Source organism: Ipomoea triloba, chromosome 9 (genome assembly GCF_003576645.1).
Source record: "Ipomoea triloba cultivar NCNSP0323 chromosome 9, ASM357664v1".
Lineage (NCBI taxonomy): Eukaryota > Viridiplantae > Streptophyta > Magnoliopsida > Solanales > Convolvulaceae > Ipomoea > Ipomoea triloba.
Window position 1 is genome coordinate 21,549,910 of NC_044924.1, and position 27,426 is coordinate 21,577,335.

General features: G+C 37.3%; 1 protein-coding gene and 1 long non-coding RNA gene across 2 annotated transcripts; both read right to left on the minus strand.

Annotated features, from left to right (window-relative positions):
* Window positions 1-326: 326 nt before the first annotated feature.
* On the minus strand, window positions 327-1,030 carry LOC116028525. Its single transcript, XR_004100168.1, has 2 exons — window positions 941-1,030; window positions 327-485 (listed from the first exon to the last, which is right to left on the minus strand). It is a non-coding gene; the product is annotated as an uncharacterized LOC116028525 (long non-coding RNA).
* An 8,362-nt stretch (window positions 1,031-9,392) lies between these two features.
* Window positions 9,393-10,638, minus strand: LOC116029748. The gene is made up of 2 exons (XM_031271789.1): window positions 9,477-10,638; window positions 9,393-9,400 (listed from the first exon to the last, which is right to left on the minus strand). The coding sequence occupies exons 1-2, from the start codon at window positions 10,636-10,638 to the stop codon at window positions 9,393-9,395; spliced, it is 1,170 nt and encodes a 389-aa protein (XP_031127649.1).
* Between the last annotated feature and the right edge of the window lie 16,788 nt (window positions 10,639-27,426).

Sequence of the window (27,426 nt, forward strand, 5' to 3'; positions counted from 1 at the left end):
AAAACACATTTTTCTTCACAATAATTCACTCCATAAGAATACATCATTCTTCATAGGACACAATAATTCACTCCATAAGAATACATCATTCTTCATAGGAATGTACATATACTAAAATAAGAATACATCATTCTTCATAGGAATGTACATATACTAAAATTCCAAGCCAAGCATTTACTCAACATACGGGTTTTACTAAAATTCCAAGCCAAGCATTTACTCAACATACGGGTTTGACCCGTAAAAATCCATTCTCGATAATTCGAGAATCCACACACATATTATGCAATTAACTTGTGATCACATGAACATTCTTATGCACATAATTTTGTAAAACACGTAGTTTTGTTATCATAGCATACCATATATGAATATACATATATATGGGGTAAATAATAATTTTAGTGAACATGAAATCTTACCTTCAAAGTCCCCAGTTATTATCAACACTTTGAATCACCTATTAACCACTTTAATATCAAATCCTGCGAATTAATCATTTCATCACATAATCCTCTTTAAAACAAGATTCATAATTAGCTATAATCCACCGCCAACATACAATTTTTATTCTTATTTCAACACTAATCGAAGTTCATAATCTATGAACCAACATAACATCAATATCGAAATTTATCCATTAATAACACCATATATAGCTTAAATCATCATTTCTTACCAACAATATCAATATTCCATCATCAATTCTTCAACTCATATTTCGTAATCCATGTACCCAAAATACACTATTATGCAAATTAACCGTAAATCATCATCAATTAACATAAATCATAGCTTTAAGGAGCTAAATACCTCAACTTTCTACCAAAACCCTAGGTAGAATACATCATCAATATCAACATATTTAACAATTCTTTTCCTAGATTCATGTTCTAGGGAAGGAAACAAAGCTTTATAACCGAATAGATTTAGAATTTACCGAAGAATGATGAATTTGTGAAGAAATTGGCCATGGAGTCAAGCTTGAAGATGAAGAAGATGAAGCTATTTTTTTTTTCCCTTTTCCTTCTCTCTCTCTCTCTCTCACGAAATGAAAGGATGGGAATGAAGAAAATGAAATTGCTTCTTCTTTCTTCCCATCTTATATACACGTACATATGATACATAATAATAATAATATAATATGTGGAATTCTTATCCATCCATATATATAATAATAATAATAATAATAATAAAATATTCCAAGCTTATTCATATATATATAATAATAATAAAATATAGATGAAACTTATCTCATAAGCTTGGTACTAAAATATTAATATTAATATTTTTGCACAAAATAATCCTTTGAGATAAGAATTTTACAATAGGTTAAATTCACATAACATCTGGACCCATTTTTAAAATAATAACTTGATTCGCAATATGTTGGTCCAGAGTTCGCGAAACAACCTTTGTTTTGAAAGGTACATAATTATAACGAAATATTCTTAAATAATATTGGATTTAATAATAAATCCAAAATAATCTCAATTTGCAAAGAAATTTTGAGTTTAAAATTTCGGGGTATCACATAAAGTGTGGAAATAGGGATGCATACTTGGTTTATCCTCTTATCCATTTTCTAATTTTAAGCCCCGTTTTGATCTTTAAAGTGTGGAAATGTTTTCTTTATAGCTTTGTGTATGAGTATATTAGAGCTTACCATGATTAATATGATCGTTTGATGCATACCCTTTATCTCAGAGCAATTTCCAAAGTGTGGAAAGGGATTTTTATTTGTCTATCCTTAGAATCCCTATTTCATTCTTTTACCCTGTACGTATGGAAACATCGAGGACGATGTTTACTTTAAAGTGTGGAAAGGACGCACTTTGTGCTTTATATGCTTACATGCTTAGTTTTAGAAGTTGAAGTTCTTGGGAATGATAAGCGGGTGCATTTGCAGTTTTGAAAAGAGAGTTATAATTTGTGTTATCTAGGGAGAATTTTGACTAGATGCCCAAAAATTTTTACTCTCGAAATATCTTTGAGGAAGTTACTTTTCGCACCCATGAGAGTGTTTAGAGCCAAATAAGTTTATATTCTTGCCTGCTTGCATGATGTTCACCTCTTATTTACGTAGGACCTTAGTCAAGGATCTCTCGAAGTGGGAGTGTGCACTCTTTAATTTGAGAAGGATAAAACTAGCGAGGCCCGGAATTGAACTAACCTTGGTAGGGCATGGGGCAAAAGGTGAGCCTAATGGTGAGCTTCATGAGAAAACAAAACCCTTGAACATTAAATAGTAAAAGGCATGAGGGGTTGACACGAAGAGAAGTCGAAAAGGCAAAAAGGCATGAGGGGTTGACACGAAGAGAAGTCGAAAAGGCAAAAGGCCAATCACCAAAGAGTCGAAGAGAAGTCGAAAAGGCAAAAGGCCAATCACCAAAGAGTTTAAAATTGAGGGAAGCCAATTCGTTGGGTTGTGTCCAAACCATAGTCTTCGGTAAGCTAAAAGCTTTATCTGGAGTCGGTTGTTCACATAAAAAGATCCCAAGAATTGAGAAAATAGAGTTGAGGTGAGCCACTTTGCTAGGATTCGAGTACCCATTGCACTGACATTCGAAAAAGCATGAATCTCCATGTGAAGTCGGGTGGCTCGATGACGTTATCCTAGGAAGTGAGAAGAAAGAGGGACCGCGCTAAGCCAAAATCGGTGAGTAGTCCATGCCCCTACCCTCATTTACATTCACGTTGGGCTTTGGCGTATAAGGATGGAAAGTTGATTAGCTAGTGCACATCGTTCCCACTAGTGGGATCGGCTAGAGGCCCTATTTAAATAGAAGGTGAACCAAAACTTTGGAAATGCATGCTTGCGTATGGTGTGAGAAGTGTGATCCCTTGTTTTATTTGTTTATCTACGAAAGGTTTTTATTTCCCGAAAATATTTCTTGAGTTGCTTGTAACACCCCCAGATTTTCCATCATACTAAAAGGCATAATTAATCATAATTACTAATTTCCCAAAACGGAAGCGCATAAAATCCAGAGGTGCTACTCCACACCTAAGTTTATTACAACTTAGATGCTAAGGTAGTCTTTACATCTACTATCCTTATTAATACATACTATTACTGCCTTACATCCCAGTAATATACAACTCAAAAACCATAGTGATCTCTATCATCAAGAGTAGATCCATTTTCTCTTCTATCGCTCTCGGATATCAAGATCTATTCCATACCTTAAATTCATTTGGAAAACAGAATTAGCACATAGTGCTAAGTAATCCCTACTCCACCGTGTAAAATCATGGTTTTGGAAAATAGTTTTATTCTTTGTTTTCGAAAAACAGTTCATTTCACATGATAACCCATTTTCAACAAGATTTCTCATATAAGAGATATTCATTTCCTCATTATTGTTTCAAAGAAAATATGTGCCAATAATCACAATTTCCACCTGTATACACAATATCATACTCATAATCATACCCATACTCATACTCGTACTCATAATCATATAAACATTTAAATAGAAATAACCAGCTTTTACCATAATAACGTTAAAGATATTCCGATTAACACCACAATTTCCTTCTCGTTTCCACCACCTCACCACAACCTAGTTATTCCAACTAGGGGAAGCAGATCTAGGACCTTTAGTGTGCACACCCCTTGTCGGGATTCCAAGCCCGCAGGTTAGTCACTAGCTCTAATAACCCTGGATCTGTTTCTACAAGGTTACTCAACGTGGTTAACACCAATCACTTCAGGGCCCAATGTTTGTGAATCCATTGTGAATGTTAAAAGGAATAGTCTCCAACCTCACACCATAATTTCATTTTATCTCATTCTTTACTTTCTCACATAACACACTTTAAATAGTATAAACCTACCTTCGTGTATGGTGTTGTCTCTCAAAACATTTTGCTCAACACATTTCCCATCATCACACTACACATATGTATATATGCATTTAACATAACATTTTCCACATTTATGCATACTCACATAAAGTACACATACCGCACATATATACAGAGATACAACCTTTATTTAATTATACATATATACTCATATATGTACATATATATATATATAGTTTAAACACACACACATCACACGTGTATATATATATATATATACTACACACATAAATATATATACTACACGTATATACATAGGTTTCATATACATAATACCACCTCCTTATAAGAAAATTTCAGCTTGGCGCAGTCTGAAAGATTGAGCCGGTAAAGATAGTTCCCGAACTCTTTTTCACTTGAAATTTTTATGGTAGAACCCTAACTCATAGTACTTGATGTCCATAAAAAGTTTTGGTCATTTTGGTTCACGAATTAACACAGAAAATTCCATTTTTGCCCTTGGCAGTGTGCTGTCCGGAATTTTCTTCTCTCTGGACCAGTTTTGGAAAATAATTCGGAAACCATACTTATACTACTCCAAAAATTATGAAATTTTATATGTAGGTTCTACACTTATAAAACTACATGTATAAAAAAATATTGGATCAAAATACTTTACCGATTTTTCCCAGAAATTCTCGGAAGTTACAGCCAGAAATCTGTCTTAGTTTCTTGTCAATATTTTCACAAGTGTAATAATAATATTACACGTATATATGTATATATATAAGATTCTACATATTTATACAAGTCTTCTTCATATATTCACCACAACATATCATACCCATATCTACACATATACTCTTGCTATACCACAATCACACCAAATTTCATCTACTAAAATCTTTATATCCATACTTTATCAAGAAATTCATGAATATCATGGTGGAAAAAGGTTTTGGTGGACATAAAGATTACCTTATCTTCTTGAAAATGTTACTAACTTCCTCTAGATGCTCACTCTTCCACTTCCTTTGGTTCTTCTACACAATCCATAAATTATCCACAACATACATAATATTAGATCCTTGAGAACACTAACTATACTAAAATAATCAGTAAAATAGGATTTTCTTACCTCAAAATTTTCCTACAAATCCTAGGAAGTATATAACATCATAACCACATATTTTAAGAAAACTATACTTGGATTCAAGATCTAGGACGGAGGACAAAACTTTTGAACCGATTAAAATAGAAATTTACCGAACAAAGATGATCTTGATATGGAAAACCCTAGTTGTTGAAGCTTGAACTCAAGAATGAAGATGAAATATTCTCTCTTGTTTTCCTCTTGGAAATTTCGAATTTTTGAGGGGAAAATGGATAAAATTGAAGACTTAAGCTAGTTATATCAACTCTAAAATAATATAATAATAATACATGGTGAAAATTAGTGACATGTGTCACTTTCTAGTGGTAAGTAGAATAAATATCTTAGCTTATACTGACCGGGATTGAAACAGATGAATTCTCAGTAGAAAATAATCTAAATCCAAAAATTTTGAAACCAAAAATTTTATCTCAAACTAAACCTCAAAATTGGGCTAAGTTCGGTACACCGCGAAATTTAGCGATGTACGATCAAAATAAATTTTCGCTACTATGAGCTGATTTAATTAAATAGGAAATTCAAGAATAATAGTATGGTGTCTAATAATTCATTTCCTAGGACAAACGGGTCCGAACACAAGCTTCCAAAAATTTTACGGTTCGTGACCGGTACGTACGATCGCAGCGTATTGGGAATATTTATTAAAATAATAATGTTAGGAAAATACGGGGTATTACACTCTACCCCCCTTAGAAAGAGTTTCGTCCTCGAAACTAAGGTTATCGTTATTTCAGAGACAAAAGTTTAGCTGGAAAGGAAAGGGGTTGGATTTGATAAAGAAAGAAAGAGAGACGACGACTATTTCCCAAATACTAAACTCCCCATTTTAATAACGAGCACACCTAGGTTATCTTTTACCTTGCTCAAATAAAGTTGGATATCGTTTTCTCATTTCCTCTTCCAACTCCCATGTGGCTTCTTCCACCAAATGGTTTGACCATAACACTTTTACCATCTTTATGGACTTTCTGCGGGTATCTCGGGTCTTAGTATCCAAGATTTTTACCGGTTTCTCTTCATATGATAAGTTCTCATCCAAAGTCACAACCTATAAGAATTATAATATACTCATTATAACATAACTTTGACAACCTTTATAGTTTAATCCAAAGATCTTATTTACCTCAGGTTGAAGTACATGCGATGCATCATGTACGTACTTCCTTAATTGAGACACATGAAATACGTTATGAACTCGATCTAGCACCGCAGGTAGCGCCAATCGGTAAGCTAATTTCCCAATTCTTTCAAGGACTTCATACGGTCCAATATATCTCGGACTCAACTTTCCTTTCTTCCCGAATCTCATTATTCCTTTTGTAGGAGATATTTTCAGCAATACCTTATCACCTTCTTGAAATTCAACCGATTGCCTTCTTAAATCAGCATAAGACTTTTGTCGGTCCTGTGCAGTTTTCATCCTTTCTTGGATCAACTTGACCTTTTCTGTCATATCTTGAAGATATTCAGGTCCTAGTATCACAGGGTTGACTAGATCTTCCCAACATAGAGGGCTTCTACACTTCTGTCCATATAAAGCTTCATACGGTGACATTTGGATACTTGCATGATAACTATTATTGTAAGAAAACTCAATTAGATCCAAATGTTCATCCCATGATCCTTGAAAATCCAATGCACAAGCCCTTAACATATCTTCCAGAGTTTGTATAGTCCTCTCAGTTTGCCCATCCGTCATAGGATGAAAAGCAGTACTAAGTTTCAACGTTGTACCCATAGCTGCTTGTAAAGCTTGCTAGAATTTAGATAGGAATCGGGAATCTCTGTCAGAGACTATATAGAATTTAGATAGGAATCGGGAATCTCTGTCAGAGACTATATCCTTAGGTGATAGGAATCGGGAATCTCTGTCAGAGACTATATCCTTAGGTACTCCATGGTATTTAACAACTTGGTTTACATAAGATTTTGCCAATTGAGTCATGGCCCACGTGTCTTTCATGGCAATAAACCTTGCTGTTTTGGTAAGCCACGTGTCTTTCATGGCAATAAACCTTGCTGTTTTGGTAAGCCTCGTGTCTTTCATGGCAATAAACCTTGCTGTTTTGGTAAGCCTGTCCACTACTACCCATATTTTATCTTTCCCTGACCTTGTCAAGGGTAATCCCCCCCACGAAGTCCATAGAAATAGAATCCCATTTGCCACCGGGTGTCTCCAATGGTTGCACCAATCCCTTAGGTTTACATCTTTCAGCTTTGACCTTTTGGCAGTTTAAACATTTACTCACGAATTCTGCTACTTCCTTCTTCATGTTAGGCCACCAAAAATGTTTCTTGATATCTTTATACAACTTGACTCCCCCAGGATGTACTGAATAAGGGGTATTGTGTCCTTCTTCTAGAATTTGCTGCTTGATCTCTGTACATGCCTTTGGAATACACCATCGACCATTATAGCGCAGGCTTCCGTCATTGTATAGTACAAATGGTCCTTTCTTTCCATCAACCAATTCAGTCTTTACTTTGTTCAACTCTAGATCCTTAAGTTGTTCTTTCTTTATTTCTTCAAACATGTTGGGAATAATTCTCATGTGGTATAACTCAATTTCAGCTTTGGTCCCACCTTGCTCTCTTACCTCCAAATTTAGTCTTTGAAATTCCTTGCATAAGTCATCTGGTAGTACCCAAATAGTATTAAGAGTATGACTCGTCTTCCTACTCAAAGCATCTGCTACTACATTTGCCTTTCCTTCATGATACTTGATTACCAAGTCATAGTCCTTAATGAATTCCAACCACCTCCTCTGCCTCATGTTCAATTCTTTTTGAGTAAAGATATACTTTAAGCTCTTATGGTCTGTGAAGATCTTGCACTGCACTCCATAAAGATAATGTCTCCAAATCTTTAAAGCAAACACAACTGCTGCTAATTCCAAGTCATGGGTGGGATAATTTATCTCATGTTTCTTTAATTGTCTTGATGCGTATGCCACCACTCTCCCATTTTGCATTAGCACACACCCAAGACCTTTCTTTGATGCATCACTATATATTTCAAATCCCTCAGTTCCTGATGGTAAAGTCAATACAGGAGCAGTGGTTAACTTTTCCTTTAACTTCTGGAAAGCCTTCTCACAACTTTCTTCCCAACGGAATACAGTAGTCTTCCTCATGAGATTTGTGATAGGTTGGGCTATTCGAGAAAAATTTGGCACAAACCTTCGATAATACCCTGCTAATCCCAGAAAACTTCGGACCTCAGTAACTGTCGTAGGAGTAGGCCAATTCATCACAGCTTGAATTTTAGCTGGATCTACCGAGATTCCTTCCTTAGTCACGATATGGCCTAGAAATGCCACACTATCCTTCCAGAAATCACACTTAGACAACTTGGCATATAATTGATTTTCCCTTAGTGTTTGCAACACGATCCGAAGATGATCCTCATGTTCTTTCGGATTCTGGGAGTAGACTAAAATGTCATCGATGAATACAATGACAAACTCATCCAAGTAAGGTCTAAACACCCTATTCATGAGATCCATGAATACTGCTGGTGCATTTGTTAACCCAAATGGCATCACCGTAAACTCATAGTGGCCGTACCTTGTCCGAAAGGCTGTCTTAGATATATCTTTCTCAGCCACTCTCACTTGATGATATCCCGACCTTAAATCTATCTTTGAGAAAGTACCAGCCTCCTTTAATTGATCGAACAGATCATCAATCCGAGGGAGTGGGTACTTATTCTTAACAGTCACCCGGTTCAACTCTCGGTAGTCAACGCAGAGTCGCAACCCCCCATCCTTCTTTTTCACGAACAATACTGGAGCTCCCCATGGCGATACACTCGGGCGAATGTATCCCTTATCTAGCAAGTCTTGAAGCTGCTCCTTCAACTCTTGTAATTCTATTGGGGCCATTCGGTACGGGGTCTTTGAAATAGGAGTAGTGCCCGGTACCAGATCAATGGTGAACTCTACTTCCCGTTCTGGAGGGAAGCCTGGAATCTCATCAGGGAATAGGTCAGGAAACTCCCTTACGACAGGGATTTGCTCAATTCCCTTCTTATCCACATTCAAATCTTCCACCATGCATAAGAACACTTCACACCTTTTTCCCACATACTTCCTCATCTTGGCCATCGATACTAATCTCACATCGGGCTGACTTGCAGCTCCCTTATAGGACACACGTTTTCCTTTTGGGCTCCTCAGTACCAATTTTTGTTTGCTACAACAGATCTGAGCCCTATACTTTCCTAACCAATCCATCCCTAATATTATATCAAAGTCGTCTAATCCAAACTGTATTAAGGTACAAGGGAAACTTTCCCCTTCTATGCTTATAGGTATGTTCTCAAAGATATTACTACAGGTCACCACCTTCCCCGATGCAAGGTTCACTTTAAATTGTACTTGGGAACTAGGTACTAACTTCAATTTCTCTACAAACCTTGAGGATATAAAAGAATGAGATGCTCCAGAGTCAAATAATACATAAGCAGGTATATCACGAAGCGGAAAAGTACCTGCCACCACATCGCTCACATCCGCCTGAGCTTTACTCATCACAAAGATCCTCCCTTGCTGGGGTCCACTCCTGCTAGTTGGTGCCTTGCTGGTGCTCTCAGTGTTACTATTTGCCATGTTCCCTCCATTCCTAGCCTTCACTTGTATTCCAGATTGTTGGGTCTTTTCTTGACTCTGGCTAGGACGGAATGACCCTTCCCTCCTGCTAGTTTGACATTCAAATGAGCGATGGCCCTTCTTCCCACAATTGAAGCATTCTACCGGCATCCCTATACAATCGACACCGGGATGATCCTTCCCACATCTTTTACAGTAGAAATGCCTCTCCTTCATCCATCCTCTACTAGTCATCCCCGTACTTTGAGTTGGAAAATCCCTCCTAGGTCTGGGAATCCCACTTCTTTGGTAATCCCGAATAGCCTCTCCTTGACTCATCTTAGAGTTCTTCTCTCCCCCTCTGCTACTACCTTCAAATTTCCTCTTACCCTTCTCACGAACCTCCTTCTGCATCTGTTGGACTCGATAATGTTTGGCAGCCCGGTTATAAGCCTCTCCAAGAGTCTGACACTCAAACACACAAACGGCTTTTTGAGTCTCAAAATTTAATCCATTTACAAACTTCCTAGCCCTGCTTGGCTCATCCGGGGCTAAGGCAGGGGCAAATCGTGCCAGCTCAAGATACTTAGCATAGTAGTCCTGAACAGATGTCGTCCCTTGACGTAGATGTAGAAATTCCTCGTACTTAGCGGACTTAACATGCTCGGGATAAAAATGATCCCGCATTCGAGCTTTAAGGTCAGTCCATTGAAATTCTCCTTGTTGTTGATACATGGGTCCCATCATACTCCACCAGTTGTCAGCTTCTTGCTGGAAATAGAATGTAGCTATCTCCACCCTCCTTTCTTCAGGACATTCTACAGCCTCAAACATTTTGTCGAAAGTCCTTATCCAATCTTCTAACACTAGTGGATCTTCCTTACCAGTGAAGAATGGAGGACGATGCCCAGCTATGATCTTAGCCACATCTGGCCCTCCCCGTTGATTATTGAGAAGCGCATTTCCCAAAGTTTGAGTCAGTTGGGTCAACTGCTGCAAATTCTGCGCTAGCAGTTCCTCGGTAGGAGTTCCACGAGGTTCTGGTCTCCTTCCAGGCGGAGCCATTATAAACTACTGCAGAATCAATACGAAGTTCAGACAAGCACAAATCACTATCTAACTTACACAGGTGTACACCAAATCGGGTGCAATAGTGCCAGTTCTAAGTATCAAACATAATCTTAACAAAGTAAAATAATATCACACCCTCACCACGAGTCCTAAAAAAAATTTCCTCCCTAGAATTTCATCTTTACCTTCTTAAGATCCAATACTTATTTCTTAAAGTTCCACCCTAAAGTTCATGCCTAGGTCTCAACCTAGGGCTCTGATACCAACTGTAACACCCCCAGATTTTCCATCATACTAAAAGGCATAATTAATCATAATTACTAATTTCCCAAAACGGAAGCGCATAAAATCCAGAGGTGCTACTCCACACCTAAGTTTATTACAACTTAGATGCTAAGGTAGTCTTTACATCTACTATCCTTATTAATACATACTATTACTGCCTTACATCCCAGTAATATACAACTCAAAAACCATAGTGATCTCTATCATCAAGAGTAGATCCATTTTCTCTTCTATCGCTCTCGGATATCAAGATCTATTCCATACCTGAAATTCATTTGGGAAACAGAATTAGCACATAGTGCTAAGTAATCCCTACTCCACCGTGTAAAATCATGGTTTTGGAAAATAGTTTTATTCTTTGTTTTCGAAAAACAGTTCATTTCACATGATAACCCATTTTCAACAAGATTTCTCATATAAGAGATATTCATTTCCTCATTATTGTTTCAAAGAAAATATGTGCCAATAATCACAATTTCCACCTGTATACACAATATCATACTCATAATCATACCCATACTCATACTCGTACTCATAATCATATAAACATTTAAATAGAAATAACCAGCTTTTACCATAATAACGTTAAAGATATTCCGATTAACACCACAATTTCCTTCTCGTTTCCACCACCTCACCACAACCTAGTTATTCCAACTAGGGGAAGCAGATCTAGGACCTTTAGTGTGCACACCCCTTGTCGGGATNTAAAAAAATATTGGATCAAAATACTTTACCGATTTTTCCCAGAAATTCTCGGAAGTTACAGCCAGAAATCTGTCTTAGTTTCTTGTCAATATTTTCACAAGTGTAATAATAATATTACACGTATATATGTATATATATAAGATTCTACATATTTATACAAGTCTTCTTCATATATTCACCACAACATATCATACCCATATCTACACATATACTCTTGCTATACCACAATCACACCAAATTTCATCTACTAAAATCTTTATATCCATACTTTATCAAGAAATTCATGAATATCATGGTGGAAAAAGGTTTTGGTGGACATAAAGATTACCTTATCTTCTTGAAAATGTTACTAACTTCCTCTAGATGCTCACTCTTCCACTTCCTTTGGTTCTTCTACACAATCCATAAATTATCCACAACATACATAATATTAGATCCTTGAGAACACTAACTATACTAAAATAATCAGTAAAATAGGATTTTCTTACCTCAAAATTTTCCTACAAATCCTAGGAAGTATATAACATCATAACCACATATTTTAAGAAAACTATACTTGGATTCAAGATCTAGGACGGAGGACAAAACTTTTGAACCGATTAAAATAGAAATTTACCGAACAAAGATGATCTTGATATGGAAAACCCTAGTTGTTGAAGCTTGAACTCAAGAATGAAGATGAAATATTCTCTCTTGTTTTCCTCTTGGAAATTTCGAATTTTTGAGGGGAAAATGGATAAAATTGAAGACTTAAGCTAGTTATATCAACTCTAAAATAATATAATAATAATACATGGTGAAAATTAGTGACATGTGTCACTTTCTAGTGGTAAGTAGAATAAATATCTTAGCTTATACTGACCGGGATTGAAACAGATGAATTCTCAGTAGAAAATAATCTAAATCCAAAAATTTTGAAACCAAAAATTTTATCTCAAACTAAACCTCAAAATTGGGCTAAGTTCGGTACACCGCGAAATTTAGCGATGTACGATCAAAATAAATTTTCGCTACTATGAGCTGATTTAATTAAATAGGAAATTCAAGAATAATAGTATGGTGTCTAATAATTCATTTCCTAGGACAAACGGGTCCGAACACAAGCTTCCAAAAATTTCACGGTTCGTGACCGGTACGTACGATCGCAGCGTATTGGGAATATTTATTAAAATAATAATGTTAGGAAAATACGGGGTATTACATTGCTGACATCTGACCAAAATCCTTTATAGATAACACAAATGATTTCCCCCGTTTCAACAGTCTTAGACACCCATTATTTTGACTTGCCAAAAGCTTTGTTTTGCATGAGAGAGTATCTCGGAGACTTATATGCTTAGAGAGTAAAATGTCTTGCTTGAGGACAAGCAAGAAACAAAGTGTGGAAAATTTGATAAGACTCCGAGATACCCTTATTTCAAGCACATTTTAGGGTGTTTTATCGCGTCTATAGCATCCTTATTTGGTAAATTATGTGCGTAAATGCTTGAAAATCACTAACTGATGCACAAAAGCCATTTTTAGCTTAAAAGAAGTAAAACAGGAGCCCCGAGAGCAAATAGGACCAAAAGATGAGCTTAAAGAGCAAACCAGGCAAGAGCGGAGCCCCGGAGGACCAATATGGAAAGCCACACGCATGTGAGCAACCGTGAAAACTTTCCAGAAGCTTCCCACGCACGCTCACACGCGTGTGAGAGGCGTGGAGACGGTGATGCGCGAATTTCAACTAGGGTTGTCATTTCGGAGACTATTTAAACCCCTTTGATGAAATTTCAGGGGAGGATTCCAGAATTTTAGTTTTCCCTTTTTTAGATTAGAACAATCTCCATTGTAGAAGACAACAAGCTTGGATTGAAGATCTTCTTCTTTCTAGGTGATCTCTATTTCATTTCTATAATTTTAGCTATCTTGTTCTTGGATTAAATTAGTTTTTGCTTGCATTTCATATCATGAGTAGCTAATTTAGTCTAGGGATTTCGATTGTGTGATTGAATATTGTTTGTGTGATGATCTTATCTCTATATCTTTGATCTATGAGTTTGTGTTGATGGATTATCTATTCTTGTCTTTTGATTGTTGTTTTGATGAGATCTTGTTTGGATTTCGCCAATCTAGATGAGAGATTGAGCTCTTGACTCTTTCATGTCTTTGATTAGAGTTAGGATTTGAAGCTTTACACAATCAAAGTTCCTATAGACTCCTTAAGAATAGTAGGATAGTGTGTAGCTTAAGTGTTTGATAAAATTTCTCTTAGAACTTTGGATGCTTGAAGGCATTCCTAAGTCAAAGAAGCCTTAGTACACAAGGTGGAAAAGGACTAAGACAACACATTCTTGAATAGACAATATCCTAGCAATCCTAATCCATGACCTTAGACACTCACTATGCAATATTCATGAACACTATCCAATCCCTACCCCTTTTACATATTCACAAAATCACTTTTATTTTACTACTCTCTCTTGCACTCAAACCAACCAATGAACTACTCTCACTCACAAATCCACCCTTCACCNTACATATTTATACAAGTCTTCTTCATATATTCACCACAACATATCATACCCATATCTACACATATACTCTTGCTATACCACAATCACACCAAATTTCATCTACTAAAATCTTTATATCCATACTTTATCAAGAAATTCATGAATATCATGGTGGAAAAAGGTTTTGGTGGACATAAAGATTACCTTATCTTCTTGAAAATGTTACTAACTTCCTCTAGATGCTCACTCTTCCACTTCCTTTGGTTCTTCTACACAATCCATAAATTATCCACAACATACATAATATTAGATCCTTGAGAACACTAACTATACTAAAATAATCAGTAAAATAGGATTTTCTTACCTCAAAATTTTCCTACAAATCCTAGGAAGTATATAACATCATAACCACATATTTTAAGAAAACTATACTTGGATTCAAGATCTAGGACGGAGGACAAAACTTTTGAACCGATTAAAATAGAAATTTACCGAACAAAGATGATCTTGATATGGAAAACCCTAGTTGTTGAAGCTTGAACTCAAGAATGAAGATGAAATATTCTCTCTTGTTTTCCTCTTGGAAATTTCGAATTTTTGAGGGGAAAATGGATAAAATTGAAGACTTAAGCTAGTTATATCAACTCTAAAATAATATAATAATAATACATGGTGAAAATTAGTGACATGTGTCACTTTCTAGTGGTAAGTAGAATAAATATCTTAGCTTATACTGACCGGGATTGAAACAGATGAATTCTCAGTAGAAAATAATCTAAATCCAAAAATTTTGAAACCAAAAATTTTATCTCAAACTAAACCTCAAAATTGGGCTAAGTTCGGTACACCGCGAAATTTAGCGATGTACGATCAAAATAAATTTTCGCTACTATGAGCTGATTTAATTAAATAGGAAATTCAAGAATAATAGTATGGTGTCTAATAATTCATTTCCTAGGACAAACGGGTCCGAACACAAGCTTCCAAAAATTTCACGGTTCGTGACCGGTACGTACGATCGCAGCGTATTGGGAATATTTATTAAAATAATAATGTTAGGAAAATACGGGGTATTACATTGCTGACATCTGACCAAAATCCTTTATAGATAACACAAATGATTTCCCCCGTTTCAACAGTCTTAGACACCCATTATTTTGACTTGCCAAAAGCTTTGTTTTGCATGAGAGAGTATCTCGGAGACTTATATGCTTAGAGAGTAAAATGTCTTGCTTGAGGACAAGCAAGAAACAAAGTGTGGAAAATTTGATAAGACTCCGAGATACCCTTATTTCAAGCACATTTTAGGGTGTTTTATCGCGTCTATAGCATCCTTATTTGGTAAATTATGTGCGTAAATGCTTGAAAATCACTAACTGATGCACAAAAGCCATTTTTAGCTTAAAAGAAGTAAAACAGGAGCCCCGAGAGCAAATAGGACCAAAAGATGAGCTTAAAGAGCAAACCAGGCAAGAGCGGAGCCCCGGAGGACCAATATGGAAAGCCACACGCATGTGAGCAACCGTGAAAACTTTCCAGAAGCTTCCCACGCACGCTCACACGCGTGTGAGAGGCGTGGAGACGGTGATGCGCGAATTTCAACTAGGGTTGTCATTTCGGAGACTATTTAAACCCCTTTGATGAAATTTCAGGGGAGGATTCCAGAATTTTAGTTTTCCCTTTTTTAGATTAGAACAATCTCCATTGTAGAAGACAACAAGCTTGGATTGAAGATCTTCTTCTTTCTAGGTGATCTCTATTTCATTTCTATAATTTTAGCTATCTTGTTCTTGGATTAAATTAGTTTTTGCTTGCATTTCATATCATGAGTAGCTAATTTAGTCTAGGGATTTCGATTGTGTGATTGAATATTGTTTGTGTGATGATCTTATCTCTATATCTTTGATCTATGAGTTTGTGTTGATGGATTATCTATTCTTGTCTTTTGATTGTTGTTTTGATGAGATCTTGTTTGGATTTCGCCAATCTAGATGAGAGATTGAGCTCTTGACTCTTTCATGTCTTTGATTAGAGTTAGGATTTGAAGCTTTACACAATCAAAGTTCCTATGGACTTCTTAAGAATAGTAGGATAGTGTGTAGCTTAAGTGTTTGATAAAATTCCTCTTAGAACTTTGGATGCTTGAAGGCACTCNTGTGATGATCTTATTTCTATATCTTGGATCTATGAGTTTGTGTTGATGGATTATCTATTCTTGTCTTTTGATTGTTGTTTTGATGAGATCTTGTTTGGATTTCGCCAATCTAGATGAGAGATTGAGCTCTTGACTCTTTCATGTCTTTGATTAGAGTTAGGATTTGAAGCTTTACACAATCAAAGTTCCTATAGACTCCTTAAGAATAGTAGGATAGTGTGTAGCTTAAGTGTTTGATAAAATTTCTCTTAGAACTTTGGATGCTTGAAGGCATTCCTAAGTCAAAGAAGCCTTAGTACACAAGGTGGAAAAGGACTAAGACAACACATTCTTGAATAGACAATATCCTAGCAATCCTAATCCATGACCTTAGACACTCACTATGCAATATTCATGAACACTATCCAATCCCTACCCCTTTTACATATTCACAAAATCACTTTTATTTTACTACTCTCTCTTGCACTCAAACCAACCAATGAACTACTCTCACTCACAAATCCACCCTTCACCACACTCGAATCCAATGCATAATTCAATCAAGTAAACCCCCGAACGTTTGACACACCTCCACGTCCCTCCTTCGAGACCGACACTCGGGGAGTCACAGACTTTCCGTTTTATCACAAACATCTTTTGACATCTCAACCCTACTCACAAAACTACTAATATTAGAGCCCGAGCTCGATCTTGAACTTGAGTTCGAGCTAGAATTCGAGCTCGAGATTAGGGTTGAACTCGAGTTCGAGTTCGATTTTGAGCTCAAATTTAACCTGTTTAATTTTGAATTCATGTTTCAATTAAAAATAAATTATAATTTTATATGTATATATATTACACACACACACACACACACACACACACACATATATATGGCTTGACGAGCCATGAGCCTAAGACATTAGAGCTCAAGCTCGGCTCGATTATTAAACGAGCCGCTCGAGCTCGAATTTGACCAAGCTTGAGTCGAGCTTTGACCGAGCGGCTCACGAGCAGCTCGGCTCATTTACACCCCTAGTCCAAATGTGTATCATTTGTACAGTTACAATCTCTCCTTTTGGCCATTATTTGTCGAAAACCTAAGCTACAAATATACTCTTGAGGCAAAACAAAAAACTTAATCAGATTCTATTAATATAAGCCTTCAAGTATATTTGTTTACATTTAAAGAATCCTAAGAATCAAAAAGACACTTAGACAGACTTGATGAGTTGGCTGTACCTGACAATAGTTCCCAAGGTCTTCATGAAGATCATCCATCAACAAAAAATCTCATAGAGACACAGAGAACACATAGCACATTTTAAAAACACATTCACATATTCAACAGATTATAGACAAAAAGCACACCAACAATAAAAACACATTGACAAACATTGAAGAACACATTGATGGATAATCAAAATAAAAAACACTTACCAAAAAGCCATGATCAATTATTGTCAACCATAAAACATCAAAAGAAATGTCTAGTACGAGCCACGAACCAACAACCAAAAACAACCCAACCAACAGCAGCACTGCTCCCCCTTAGTCGTTATTCCCCATTATTGACAAAGAAGTTGCCAAAGGTGGTCATAGTCTAGTGGATTGGAGAACCGGATGAAGTGCCCTAATCAACGGTAGCTGGATTTTAATTCTGAGCAGTTTGGGATACAATCTGGTATTCTAAAATTGTAATATGTCGAAGAACATCAACTAGCTTCGGTTAAGTGGAGGAAATAACTGTCTCGAGAGAAGATATCATAGCTTTGAGGCTATCCACCGTGTTCTGATAATAGGCTGCTTGTTTCAGTTGGAGCAGAGCAGGAGGATGGACTGGATCAGATGCAGCGGCTGAGGTAGGGTCTGGAGGAGCTGAAGATGAACCAGACATAGCTTCTGGCGGATTCACAGGAAGTTGAACAAGAGCATCACCAAGAGAATCCCGGCCATCATAATGAGTGCCATGAAATAATCTGTAGTCTATAGTAAATTTTCTTGAGAAAGCCAGAATAGGCTCACTAGGATATGGTTTGAACCCTTGCTCCTTAAGAATACCAAGAATCAGACACGGATATGGCAAGTGCACTTTAGCCTCTTTGGGTGGTGTAAAGGACATCACATGCTCAAAAACAAAAGAACCCAAGTCAATACTCATTCTGTTCCACATTTTGTATAGAAGAGAAGCCATCTTCATAGTCACAACATGACGAGAGGCATTAGGCAGCCAGTTATGGAATGCAAAACGAAATAACACCGAGTATACTGTTGTCAACAGATTGGATGATATGTCCCCTTTCGGCCATGTAATAAGATGCGAATGAGTCAGAGATGACGCCAACAAATCAATAGCAGGTTCAAAGGCTTCTTCCAATGCAAAACGGTGAAGATAAGAATTGATCACCGTTAGATAAAAGTTATACCATAAATTCCGAATGAAAACTTGATGATAATGAGGTGAGAGCCGTGTAGTGATCTCAAACGTTAACTTAGTGTAGAATTCTAAAGTTAGCCACTCAGAATAAGATCCCATATCACGGAGAGTATGTAGAAGATTCTGATCCCGAAGGAGAGATATCACATTACACTTAGCAATAAAATGATCAATATCAATTACCTTTTCAACTATCAAGTCACGCTGAATATCAGTGTCTCAATTTGATAGTAGAGACGGACATCGCAAAATGGGTTTGAAACGCTTGGGGCATGGAGGAAGAAGCTGGAGCAGACCCGACAGATCGTTTTGATTTCACTGCTGGAGCAGGGATAGAAGCTGGAACAGATGGAGCAGCTGGAGTAGTACCTGCAGATCTGGAGCGAGTCATACGCATAAAAGGCGCCGAAGTATGCTTCTTGGGAGCTCTAGTCTTAGATAAGATAACCACATCATCTGGATCATCTAGAATCTTTCGCTTTTACTGGGACAGATTTAGGCTCAGAAACCTTTTCCTTTCCTTTGCGAGATATTTTGCAAATGACACCTAGACAACTAGAATGGACTCCCTAGGAGGAGTAAGCAGACCGGCGACTAGATCAGATAGAATGGATTCTTGAATAGAGGCAGAAAGATTAGCCATTTGAGCAGAAATATTCATAGCCTACATATCCGACTGATCAGGAACAGATACTAGCGTAGGCACAGGCTCTGGAGTAGATCCAGGCGGTGAGACAGGTGCAGATTCAGTAGGATTCACTTTGGGGTCAGATGGGCAAGGTATTTTGCCAGTGTATTTCACCAGAGATAGAGGGCGGATATTCATAATATCAGAAAAACACATAGGGAGCACATGTAAAGGGGCATTAATCGAACCTAATTGAGCAACATGCGATTTTAACAAATTGGAAGGCAGATTAACTGAGAAATTAGACTCTTTAGGAATTGGCATCGGGGTGGTGCCCTCTAGAGAAGAAGGGACAGAGGTGACAGGATATGGCAGATTAAACACCTTTGACTCTCGAGGGATTTTCGCAGCTTCAATTTCCACAAATATTTGAGCCTCATCTTCGAGTTCGTCTTCAGAGATCGGGAGTGGTTCGGCGGTGACATGAGTGGCCTTGGTGAGAAGCTACCTTGATTCTTTTCCAGTGAGATTGTTGAGAAGCCATGGGTTGGCTTTGAGAGTGGCCAAGACCTGTTCTTGATCCGGTGGAGTAAGCGGCGTAGAACCCTTGAGGATTTGGCGAAGGAGATCGTCTCTCTCATCAGCTGTAACATAGAAGATGAACGAGTTGTAGGATGGAGGTGGAGAAGAACTCGACGCCATTTTTGGAGCTTGATGGAGTTTCGGCTATGGTGAAGGGAGTGGAGAGGAAGACGATAGCGATAGGGAGAGAGTTACGGCTTGGGCAAGTGGGGTAGGTGGGAGGACAAAAAGTGATTTGTGGAGTGATTGATGTGACATGGATTTTAATTATGCTTTAGTGGGTAAAGATGACAACTCTAACTCTTTTTTGAACTCTTGTAGCTGACCGAATAAATAGAAGGATCAGATTAAAAGGTTGGACTTTGTCAACTTTTGAGAATTTGAAATTCGAAGCTAGACAGGGTGAGTCTGGATTAGATTCTGGAGAACGTCTAGATCTGAGACAGAGATAGATTGATTAGGAAAAAACTTCAATTTATTTACTAATACCTGGCATTTATTGTTGATGGAGATATTTTAATTGGACAATTTGCAAACTCCGAGGGCTGCACACAATATCTCGAAATGCGATTAATCTAGAGGTTTAGTTAATAAATCAACAAGATTTTTCTCCGTTGAGATATAGTCCAGTTCTATCTCTTTGTCCTCAACTAACTCCGGATGAAATGGTGCCTGATGTCAATATGCTTCGTTCGGGAATGTTGGACAGGATTTTTACTTATGTTGATTGCGTTGGTGTTGCCGCAGTAGAGAGTCATAACATCTTGATCTAGACCGTAGTTAGAGAGCATCTGGCGCATCCATAAGAGTTGAGTACAACAACTCCCAGCAGCTATGTATTCTGCTTCAGCTGTGCTAAGCGAGATGGAATTCTGCTTTTTTACTAATAAAAAAACATCCGCCTGATGTACTTTTTGGGTCATCGGCATTTCCTGCCTAGTCAGCATCACTGAAGCCTGCAAGGTTCAGGTTAATTTCATTTGAAAACCATATACCATAGTTTAATGAACCTTTTACGTATTTTATAATACGTTTCACTGCTTTGAGATGCGATTCCTTTGGATCTGCTTGATATCTGGCGCACATTCCAACGCTAAGCATAATATTTGGTCTGCTAGCTGTAAGGGTATAGCAGACTTCCAATCATGCTTCGGTACAAGGTGGGATCCACTGACTTGCCTTTCTTGTCTTTGAACAGTTTCGTAGATGTTGATATTGGAGTTTTGTCATCTTTTGTTGTTTCTAGACCAAATTTTGTTAACAGGTTTTTAGCGTATTTTTCTTGAGATATGAAAATGCCCTCACCTGTTTGCTTTACCTGTAACCCTAGGAAATAGGTTAGTTCCCCGATCATGCTCATTTCAAATTCCTTTTGCATAACTTTGACCTGTTCATCCGTTGCACCTATCTTCGTAGAACCAAAAACAATGTCATCTACGTAAACTTGAGCAATTGTGATGTGCTTACCAAAAACAATGTCTCCTGCGGGGGTGTGCACACTTAAGTATAGTCACTCTATTTTCAGGTAGGGGTCGTTCTTATGAACCTAGTGAGGCTAGCTAGGAATCATTCCAACGCTCCTATAAGTCCAGGGGATCAGTATTAGACCGGGCGATGACCACTAAACCCGAGTTGAACGATCCAAGTGGTCAGTCAATGACCACTAAACCCGAGTTGAACGATCCAAGTGGTCAGTCAAAAGTGGAGAAACCCGAGTTGAACGATCCAAGTGGTCAGTCAAAAGTGGAGAAAGGCGAGTTGAACGATCCAAGTGGTCAGTCAAAAGTGGAGAAAGGATACTCTGAGGCCTCACACTCACTTTCAAAAGTGGAGAAAGGATACTCTGAGGCCTCACACTCACTTTCTAAAGTGGAGAAAGGATACTCTGAGGCCTCACACTCACTTTCTATCTAGGACTAAGAGGAATTTTGAAATGTGAATGTAGTTACGCCGTAGCTACGGGTAAGAAAGATGTGACAAGTAATTAAGTACCCAAAGGTTGTGGGTGATCTCACTCTTTGAAGAGTGAAAAGTGATGAGAATTTCATTATGAGGGAAAGGTTTTTCTACTAAGGTGATTACAAGCAAGATGTGTGATTTATGTTTTCCATTATTTACTAGTATGCTTAATTGTTTAACAATATCTTATTGGGTATGAAAATGATTACCAAATGACCTTGTCAAGAGGGAAAGTGATTTGAGACGTTATTGAATTTTGCTCATAGTGTATGCAAGTTGCTATTTATAACTGTTGCAGGTAAAATCTCTGCCGATGAGTAAGGTATAGGGTTTTCTATGTAACAATTTTTACAAAACCTTTATTTAGTTTTGAATAACCCATGGATATCCTTACCTAGTCGTCGTGCTAACTACACTTCAATGTGTTTTCTGTTAACAGATGTTATATAGGGTGGGTTCCTATAGCCCGATGAGCTCTGAATAGGATGGAAGTTGAGGTTGGGGTCTACTCTTTGATGTAGACAGGGATTGTTGTTAATGTTGTAAGTTTAGCCTGTGCACTTAGAGTGGAGTTTGTCAAAGAGGTGATAGAATTCACTCTAGGTGTGGCGGTAGCACCCAGTTTTCTGCTGATAAGATGTAAGCTTCCGCAGCATATGAATACTGATTTGTAATAAATGTAAGAGTTGAAAATTGGGGTGTTACATAGAGTGGCTATACTTAAGTGTGCACACCCCCGTAGGAGTACCTTTTCCTTCCGGGTGATATAGTACTCGGCGAATAGACTTCGCCCACAGTATGATTGATCATACACATAATTACCATGCGGAATAGGCACTTTAAGCTCATCTTTATTCCGTGGTTAACAAGATCCTTCACCACTTTTACTAGAACTAAGGTTTGAAAACATTTATCTACTCTTTCCCTTTTCTTGCATTGAAAATATTTTGGACATACTTGGGTCAATTCCAATACTCGGAAATTAATTCTCTTTTTACCCCAATTCAAAAATTCTGCCTTTTCTTTTGCAAAACATTTGGATGATCCACTAACATCCTTTCACAAAAGTAATTCAAGTGTAACAATTCTACACTTTCCACCCCACATTTATCACATAAGTCTCATATTTGACACATACATCTCAATGCATATAGTATATACACTTCCCAACCTCAACATAGGCATAACACATAAAATATATTTATTCTTCTCACTAACCACATATATAATTGTGGGTTATACATACCATATACTATACACAAAATGTGACATTTTACCATGCATATATACATAATACAACATTTATTAATACATACATACCCATATATGTACATATATATATATGGTTTAAATACCCACACACCACACGTATATATATATATATATATATATACAATACACATAAATATATATATATATATATATATATATATATATATATATATATATATATATATATATACTATAATTCACGTACAACACCAATATACACACAATACTTTATAATTATATATATATATATATACTACACCACTCGTACCTACACTACATATATATATATATAAATCACATATGTAAATATATATATATATATATATACTATACTACACGTACCCATAAATATGTACATAATACATATTAATATATATATACTTTACACAACACGTACATACATACTATATTTATGTGCATAACACTTATAAATATATATATTACACTACATACACATAACTAGGTACACAATGCATATTAATATATATATCTTACACTATACGTACATATACTCAAATATGTACACAATACATATATATACATTCATCATGTACACAAAAAATTCTACCTAGAACTCATCATATTTCAACCAAGTTATCATTTATCTAGTTTCAAACAACCTCAACCAATTAAAGGGATTCCTTACCTCAATCGGGTTTCTAATTCGTAGAAAAATCCTTGTAGTTGATTTTCCCCAATTCACCTTAAAACCCTAGAATTCCAACAACAACATAACACATGATTTTAAGAAATCTTAACTTAGATTCATGTTCTAGGATGAAAAATAAAGCTATCTACCGAATAAAATTGGAGTTTTACCGAATATTTTGGAGACTTGTGTGGAGATCTTGGCTATGGAGTGTTGGAGCTTGAAGAAGAAGATGAAAATCCCAAGCTACTCTCCCTCTCTCTATTTTCGGCCAACACAAGGGAAAAGGGAAAAAAAAAAAGCTTAAATATTTGCCCACTTGGTTCACTAGTCCACTCTTATGGATAAGATCTAAAATAAAATGGAATAAAATAATCTAAAATATCTTAGCTTAGACTGATTGGGATTAAATCAGATGAATTCTCGATAGAAACTAATTTAATTCAAATAATTCTCGAACCCACAAATTTATTCCAGCCTAAAACTCAAAATTGGGCTACGTTTGGTACACTGCCAAAATTTCGCGATGTACGATCACAAATAAATTTTTGCTGCTATGGGCTAATCTAATTAAATAGGAAATTCCAGAATAATAGTATGGTGTCTAAAAATCCATTTCCTAGGACAAACGGGTCTGAATACTAGTTCCTAAAATTTTTACGGTTCGTGACCGGGACGTACGATCGCAGCTTATTACTAACTGTCCTTACTTATAATAATTCTTTTGAGGCATCGGGAGATCATCTCATGAATGTTATAGCCTAAAGAAATATTTTTGAACCTTAATTTTACTGAAATAGGTGAGGGGTTACAGTCTACCCTCCTTAAGAAAAGTTTCGTCCCCGAAACTTACTTTCTCAGTAGACCGCTACCTACTTTCATGCACACATATGGCAATTAGCACATAGAACATTGCACATCAGGTATCTTAGATACACAACAAGTAGATTGACTCTTACTTACTTGAGTTAAACAACTCTGGATATCGTTCCATCATCGCGTCTTCCAATTCCCAGGTAGCTTCTTCTGGGCTATGGTTTGACCATTGAACTTTGATCATCCTGATCAACTTTCTCCTCGTGTCTCGGGTTTTAGAATCCAAGATTTGAATTGGCCTTTCTTCATACGTCAATGAGTCATCCATTGTCAGTCCCTCCGGCTCCAGTACATGAGATACATCAGGTACATATCGTTTCAATTGAAAGACATGAAACACATTATGTACTCGGTCCAGCTCGATGGGTAGGGCCAATCGGTATGCTAGATTTCCCACTCTTTCTAAAATTTCATAGGGTCCTATAAATCGAGGGCTCAGTTTCCCTTTCTTTCCAAATCTTTTAACCCCTTTTGTGGGTGAGACTTTCAATAACACCTTCTCTCCCACCTGGTACTCTATGAATTGTCGCTTTAGATCAGCATAGGACTTTTGGCGATCTTATGCGACTTTCATTCTCTCCTGAATCACTTTGATTGCCTCAATGGTTTCTTGTAAGTACTGAGGTCCAAGAGTAACAGCATCACTCTTATCGCTCCAGCATAGTGGACTTCGACACTTCTGTCCATATAATGCTTCGTAAGGAGCCATTCTTATAGTGGCATGATAGCTGTTATTGTATGAAAATTCAATTAGATCCAACTGCTCATCCCACGAACCCTAAAAATCGAGTGCACAACCTCTTAGCATATCTTCCAAGGTTTGGATTGTTCGCTCCGTTTGACCATCGGTGGCAAGATGAAATGCTGTGCTCATCTTGAGTTCCGTACCCATGGCTACCTGTAATGTTTCCCAAAATCTTGATAGGAACCGTGAATCTCGGTCTGAAATAATATCGCGTGCTATCCCATGATATTTAACCACATACTTGATGTAGGCTCTTGCCATTTTCTCCATTGACCAAGTTTTGTTCATCGGAATAAATCTTGCTGTCTTGGTTAACCGATCAACAACAACCCATACTTGGTCATTTCCGGCTCTTGTCCTTGGCAATCCTCCCACAAAGTCCATGGAGATTGAATCCCACTTCCATTGAGGAACCTCCAACGATTGTAGCAACCCTTTCAGCTTACTTCTCTCTGCCTTAACCTTTTGGCAATTCAAGCATTTAGCAACAAATTCCGCAATATCTTTCTTCATGCCCATCCACCCGAAATTTTGCCTCAGATATTTGTACAGTTTGTCTCCTCCTGGATGAACAGAATAAGGTGTGTTGTGACCTTCTCTCATTAATTGGTTCATTAATTCCTTACAACTTGCAGGTATGATCCATCAGCCTTTGAATCTCATGCTCCCATCCGGATGCAATTCAAATGGACCCTGTTTTCCATCCACCATTTTCTCCTTGATATTCTTTACCCAGTCATCATCCCCTTGGGCTTGTTTGATCTCTTCAAATAGGGCTAGAGTGGCCGATAGGTAATATAGCTTCATCTCTTGGTCTGCCTGACCACACATTGTTATTTCCAGATTGAGTTTCTAAAAATCCTTGCATAATTGTTCAGGTAATACCCAGAGAGCATGATTTGGCTTTCGGCTCAAAGCATCTGCTACCTTGTTTGCCTTACCCTCTTGGTATTGGATTTCCAGATCGTAGTCCTTGATTAACTCCAACCATCTCCTTTTCCATCGCGTTAAGATCCCTTTGAGTGAAGATGTACTTCAAGCTCTGATGATCCGTAAAGATCTTGCAATTGACTCCATAAAGATAATGTCGCCAGATTTTCAGGGCAAACACCACAGCTCCGTAAAGATCTTGCAAGTGCTCAAATAATTCTCGAACCCAAAAATTTATTCCAGCCTAAAACACAAAATTGGGCTAGGTTCGGTACACTGCGAAATTTCGCGATGTACGATCACAAATAAATTTTTGATGCTATGGGCTAATCTAATTAAATAGAAAATTCCAGAATAATAGTATGGTGTCTAAAAATCCATTTCCTAGGACAAACGGGTCTGAATACTAGTTCCTAAAATTTTTACGGTTCGTGACCGGGACGTACGATCGCAGCTTATTACTAACTGTCCTTACTTATAATAATTCTTTTGAGGCATCGGGAGATCATCTCATGAATGTTATAGCCTAAAGAAATATTTTTCGAACCTTAATTTTACTGAAATAGGTGAGGGGTTACAGGATCTCTCGAAGTAGGAGTGTGCAACCCCTAATTTCAGAAAGATAAGTTAAGCGAAGCCCGGAATTGAATAATCATAGAATAGAACATGGGGCAAAAGGAGAGCTTTCTGATGAGCTGAGTGAAATATCCCTTATCCCAAAGTAAAAGGCATGAAGGGTTGTTCAGAGAAAAGAGTAGAAAAGGCAAAAAGGCCAATCCTCGAGATAAGATACGAGGAAAGCCATCTCGCTAGGTGGCTAGCAACCATAGTCTTCAAAATACATAAATGTTATATCTTGAGTCGGTTGCTCACAATAAAATGGCCCTAGGAGATGAGAAAATTGAGTTGAGGGAAGCCACTTCGCTAGGGTTCAAGCACCCATTGCACTGTCTTCGAAAAAGCATGGAGCTCCATGTGAAGTCGGGTCGCTTGATGATGTTACCCTAGGAAGTGAGAAGAATGAGTTACCGCCCAAGCCACTGGCGGAGAGAGGCCCATGTATCTATTTTCATTTACTTTTA

What these genes read in the sequence shown, in the direction of transcription:
- LOC116029748 (XM_031271789.1), bottom strand. Translation starts at nt 10,638, where the DNA reads ATGGCTCCGCCTGGAAGGAGACCAGAACCTCGTGGAACTCCTACCGAG.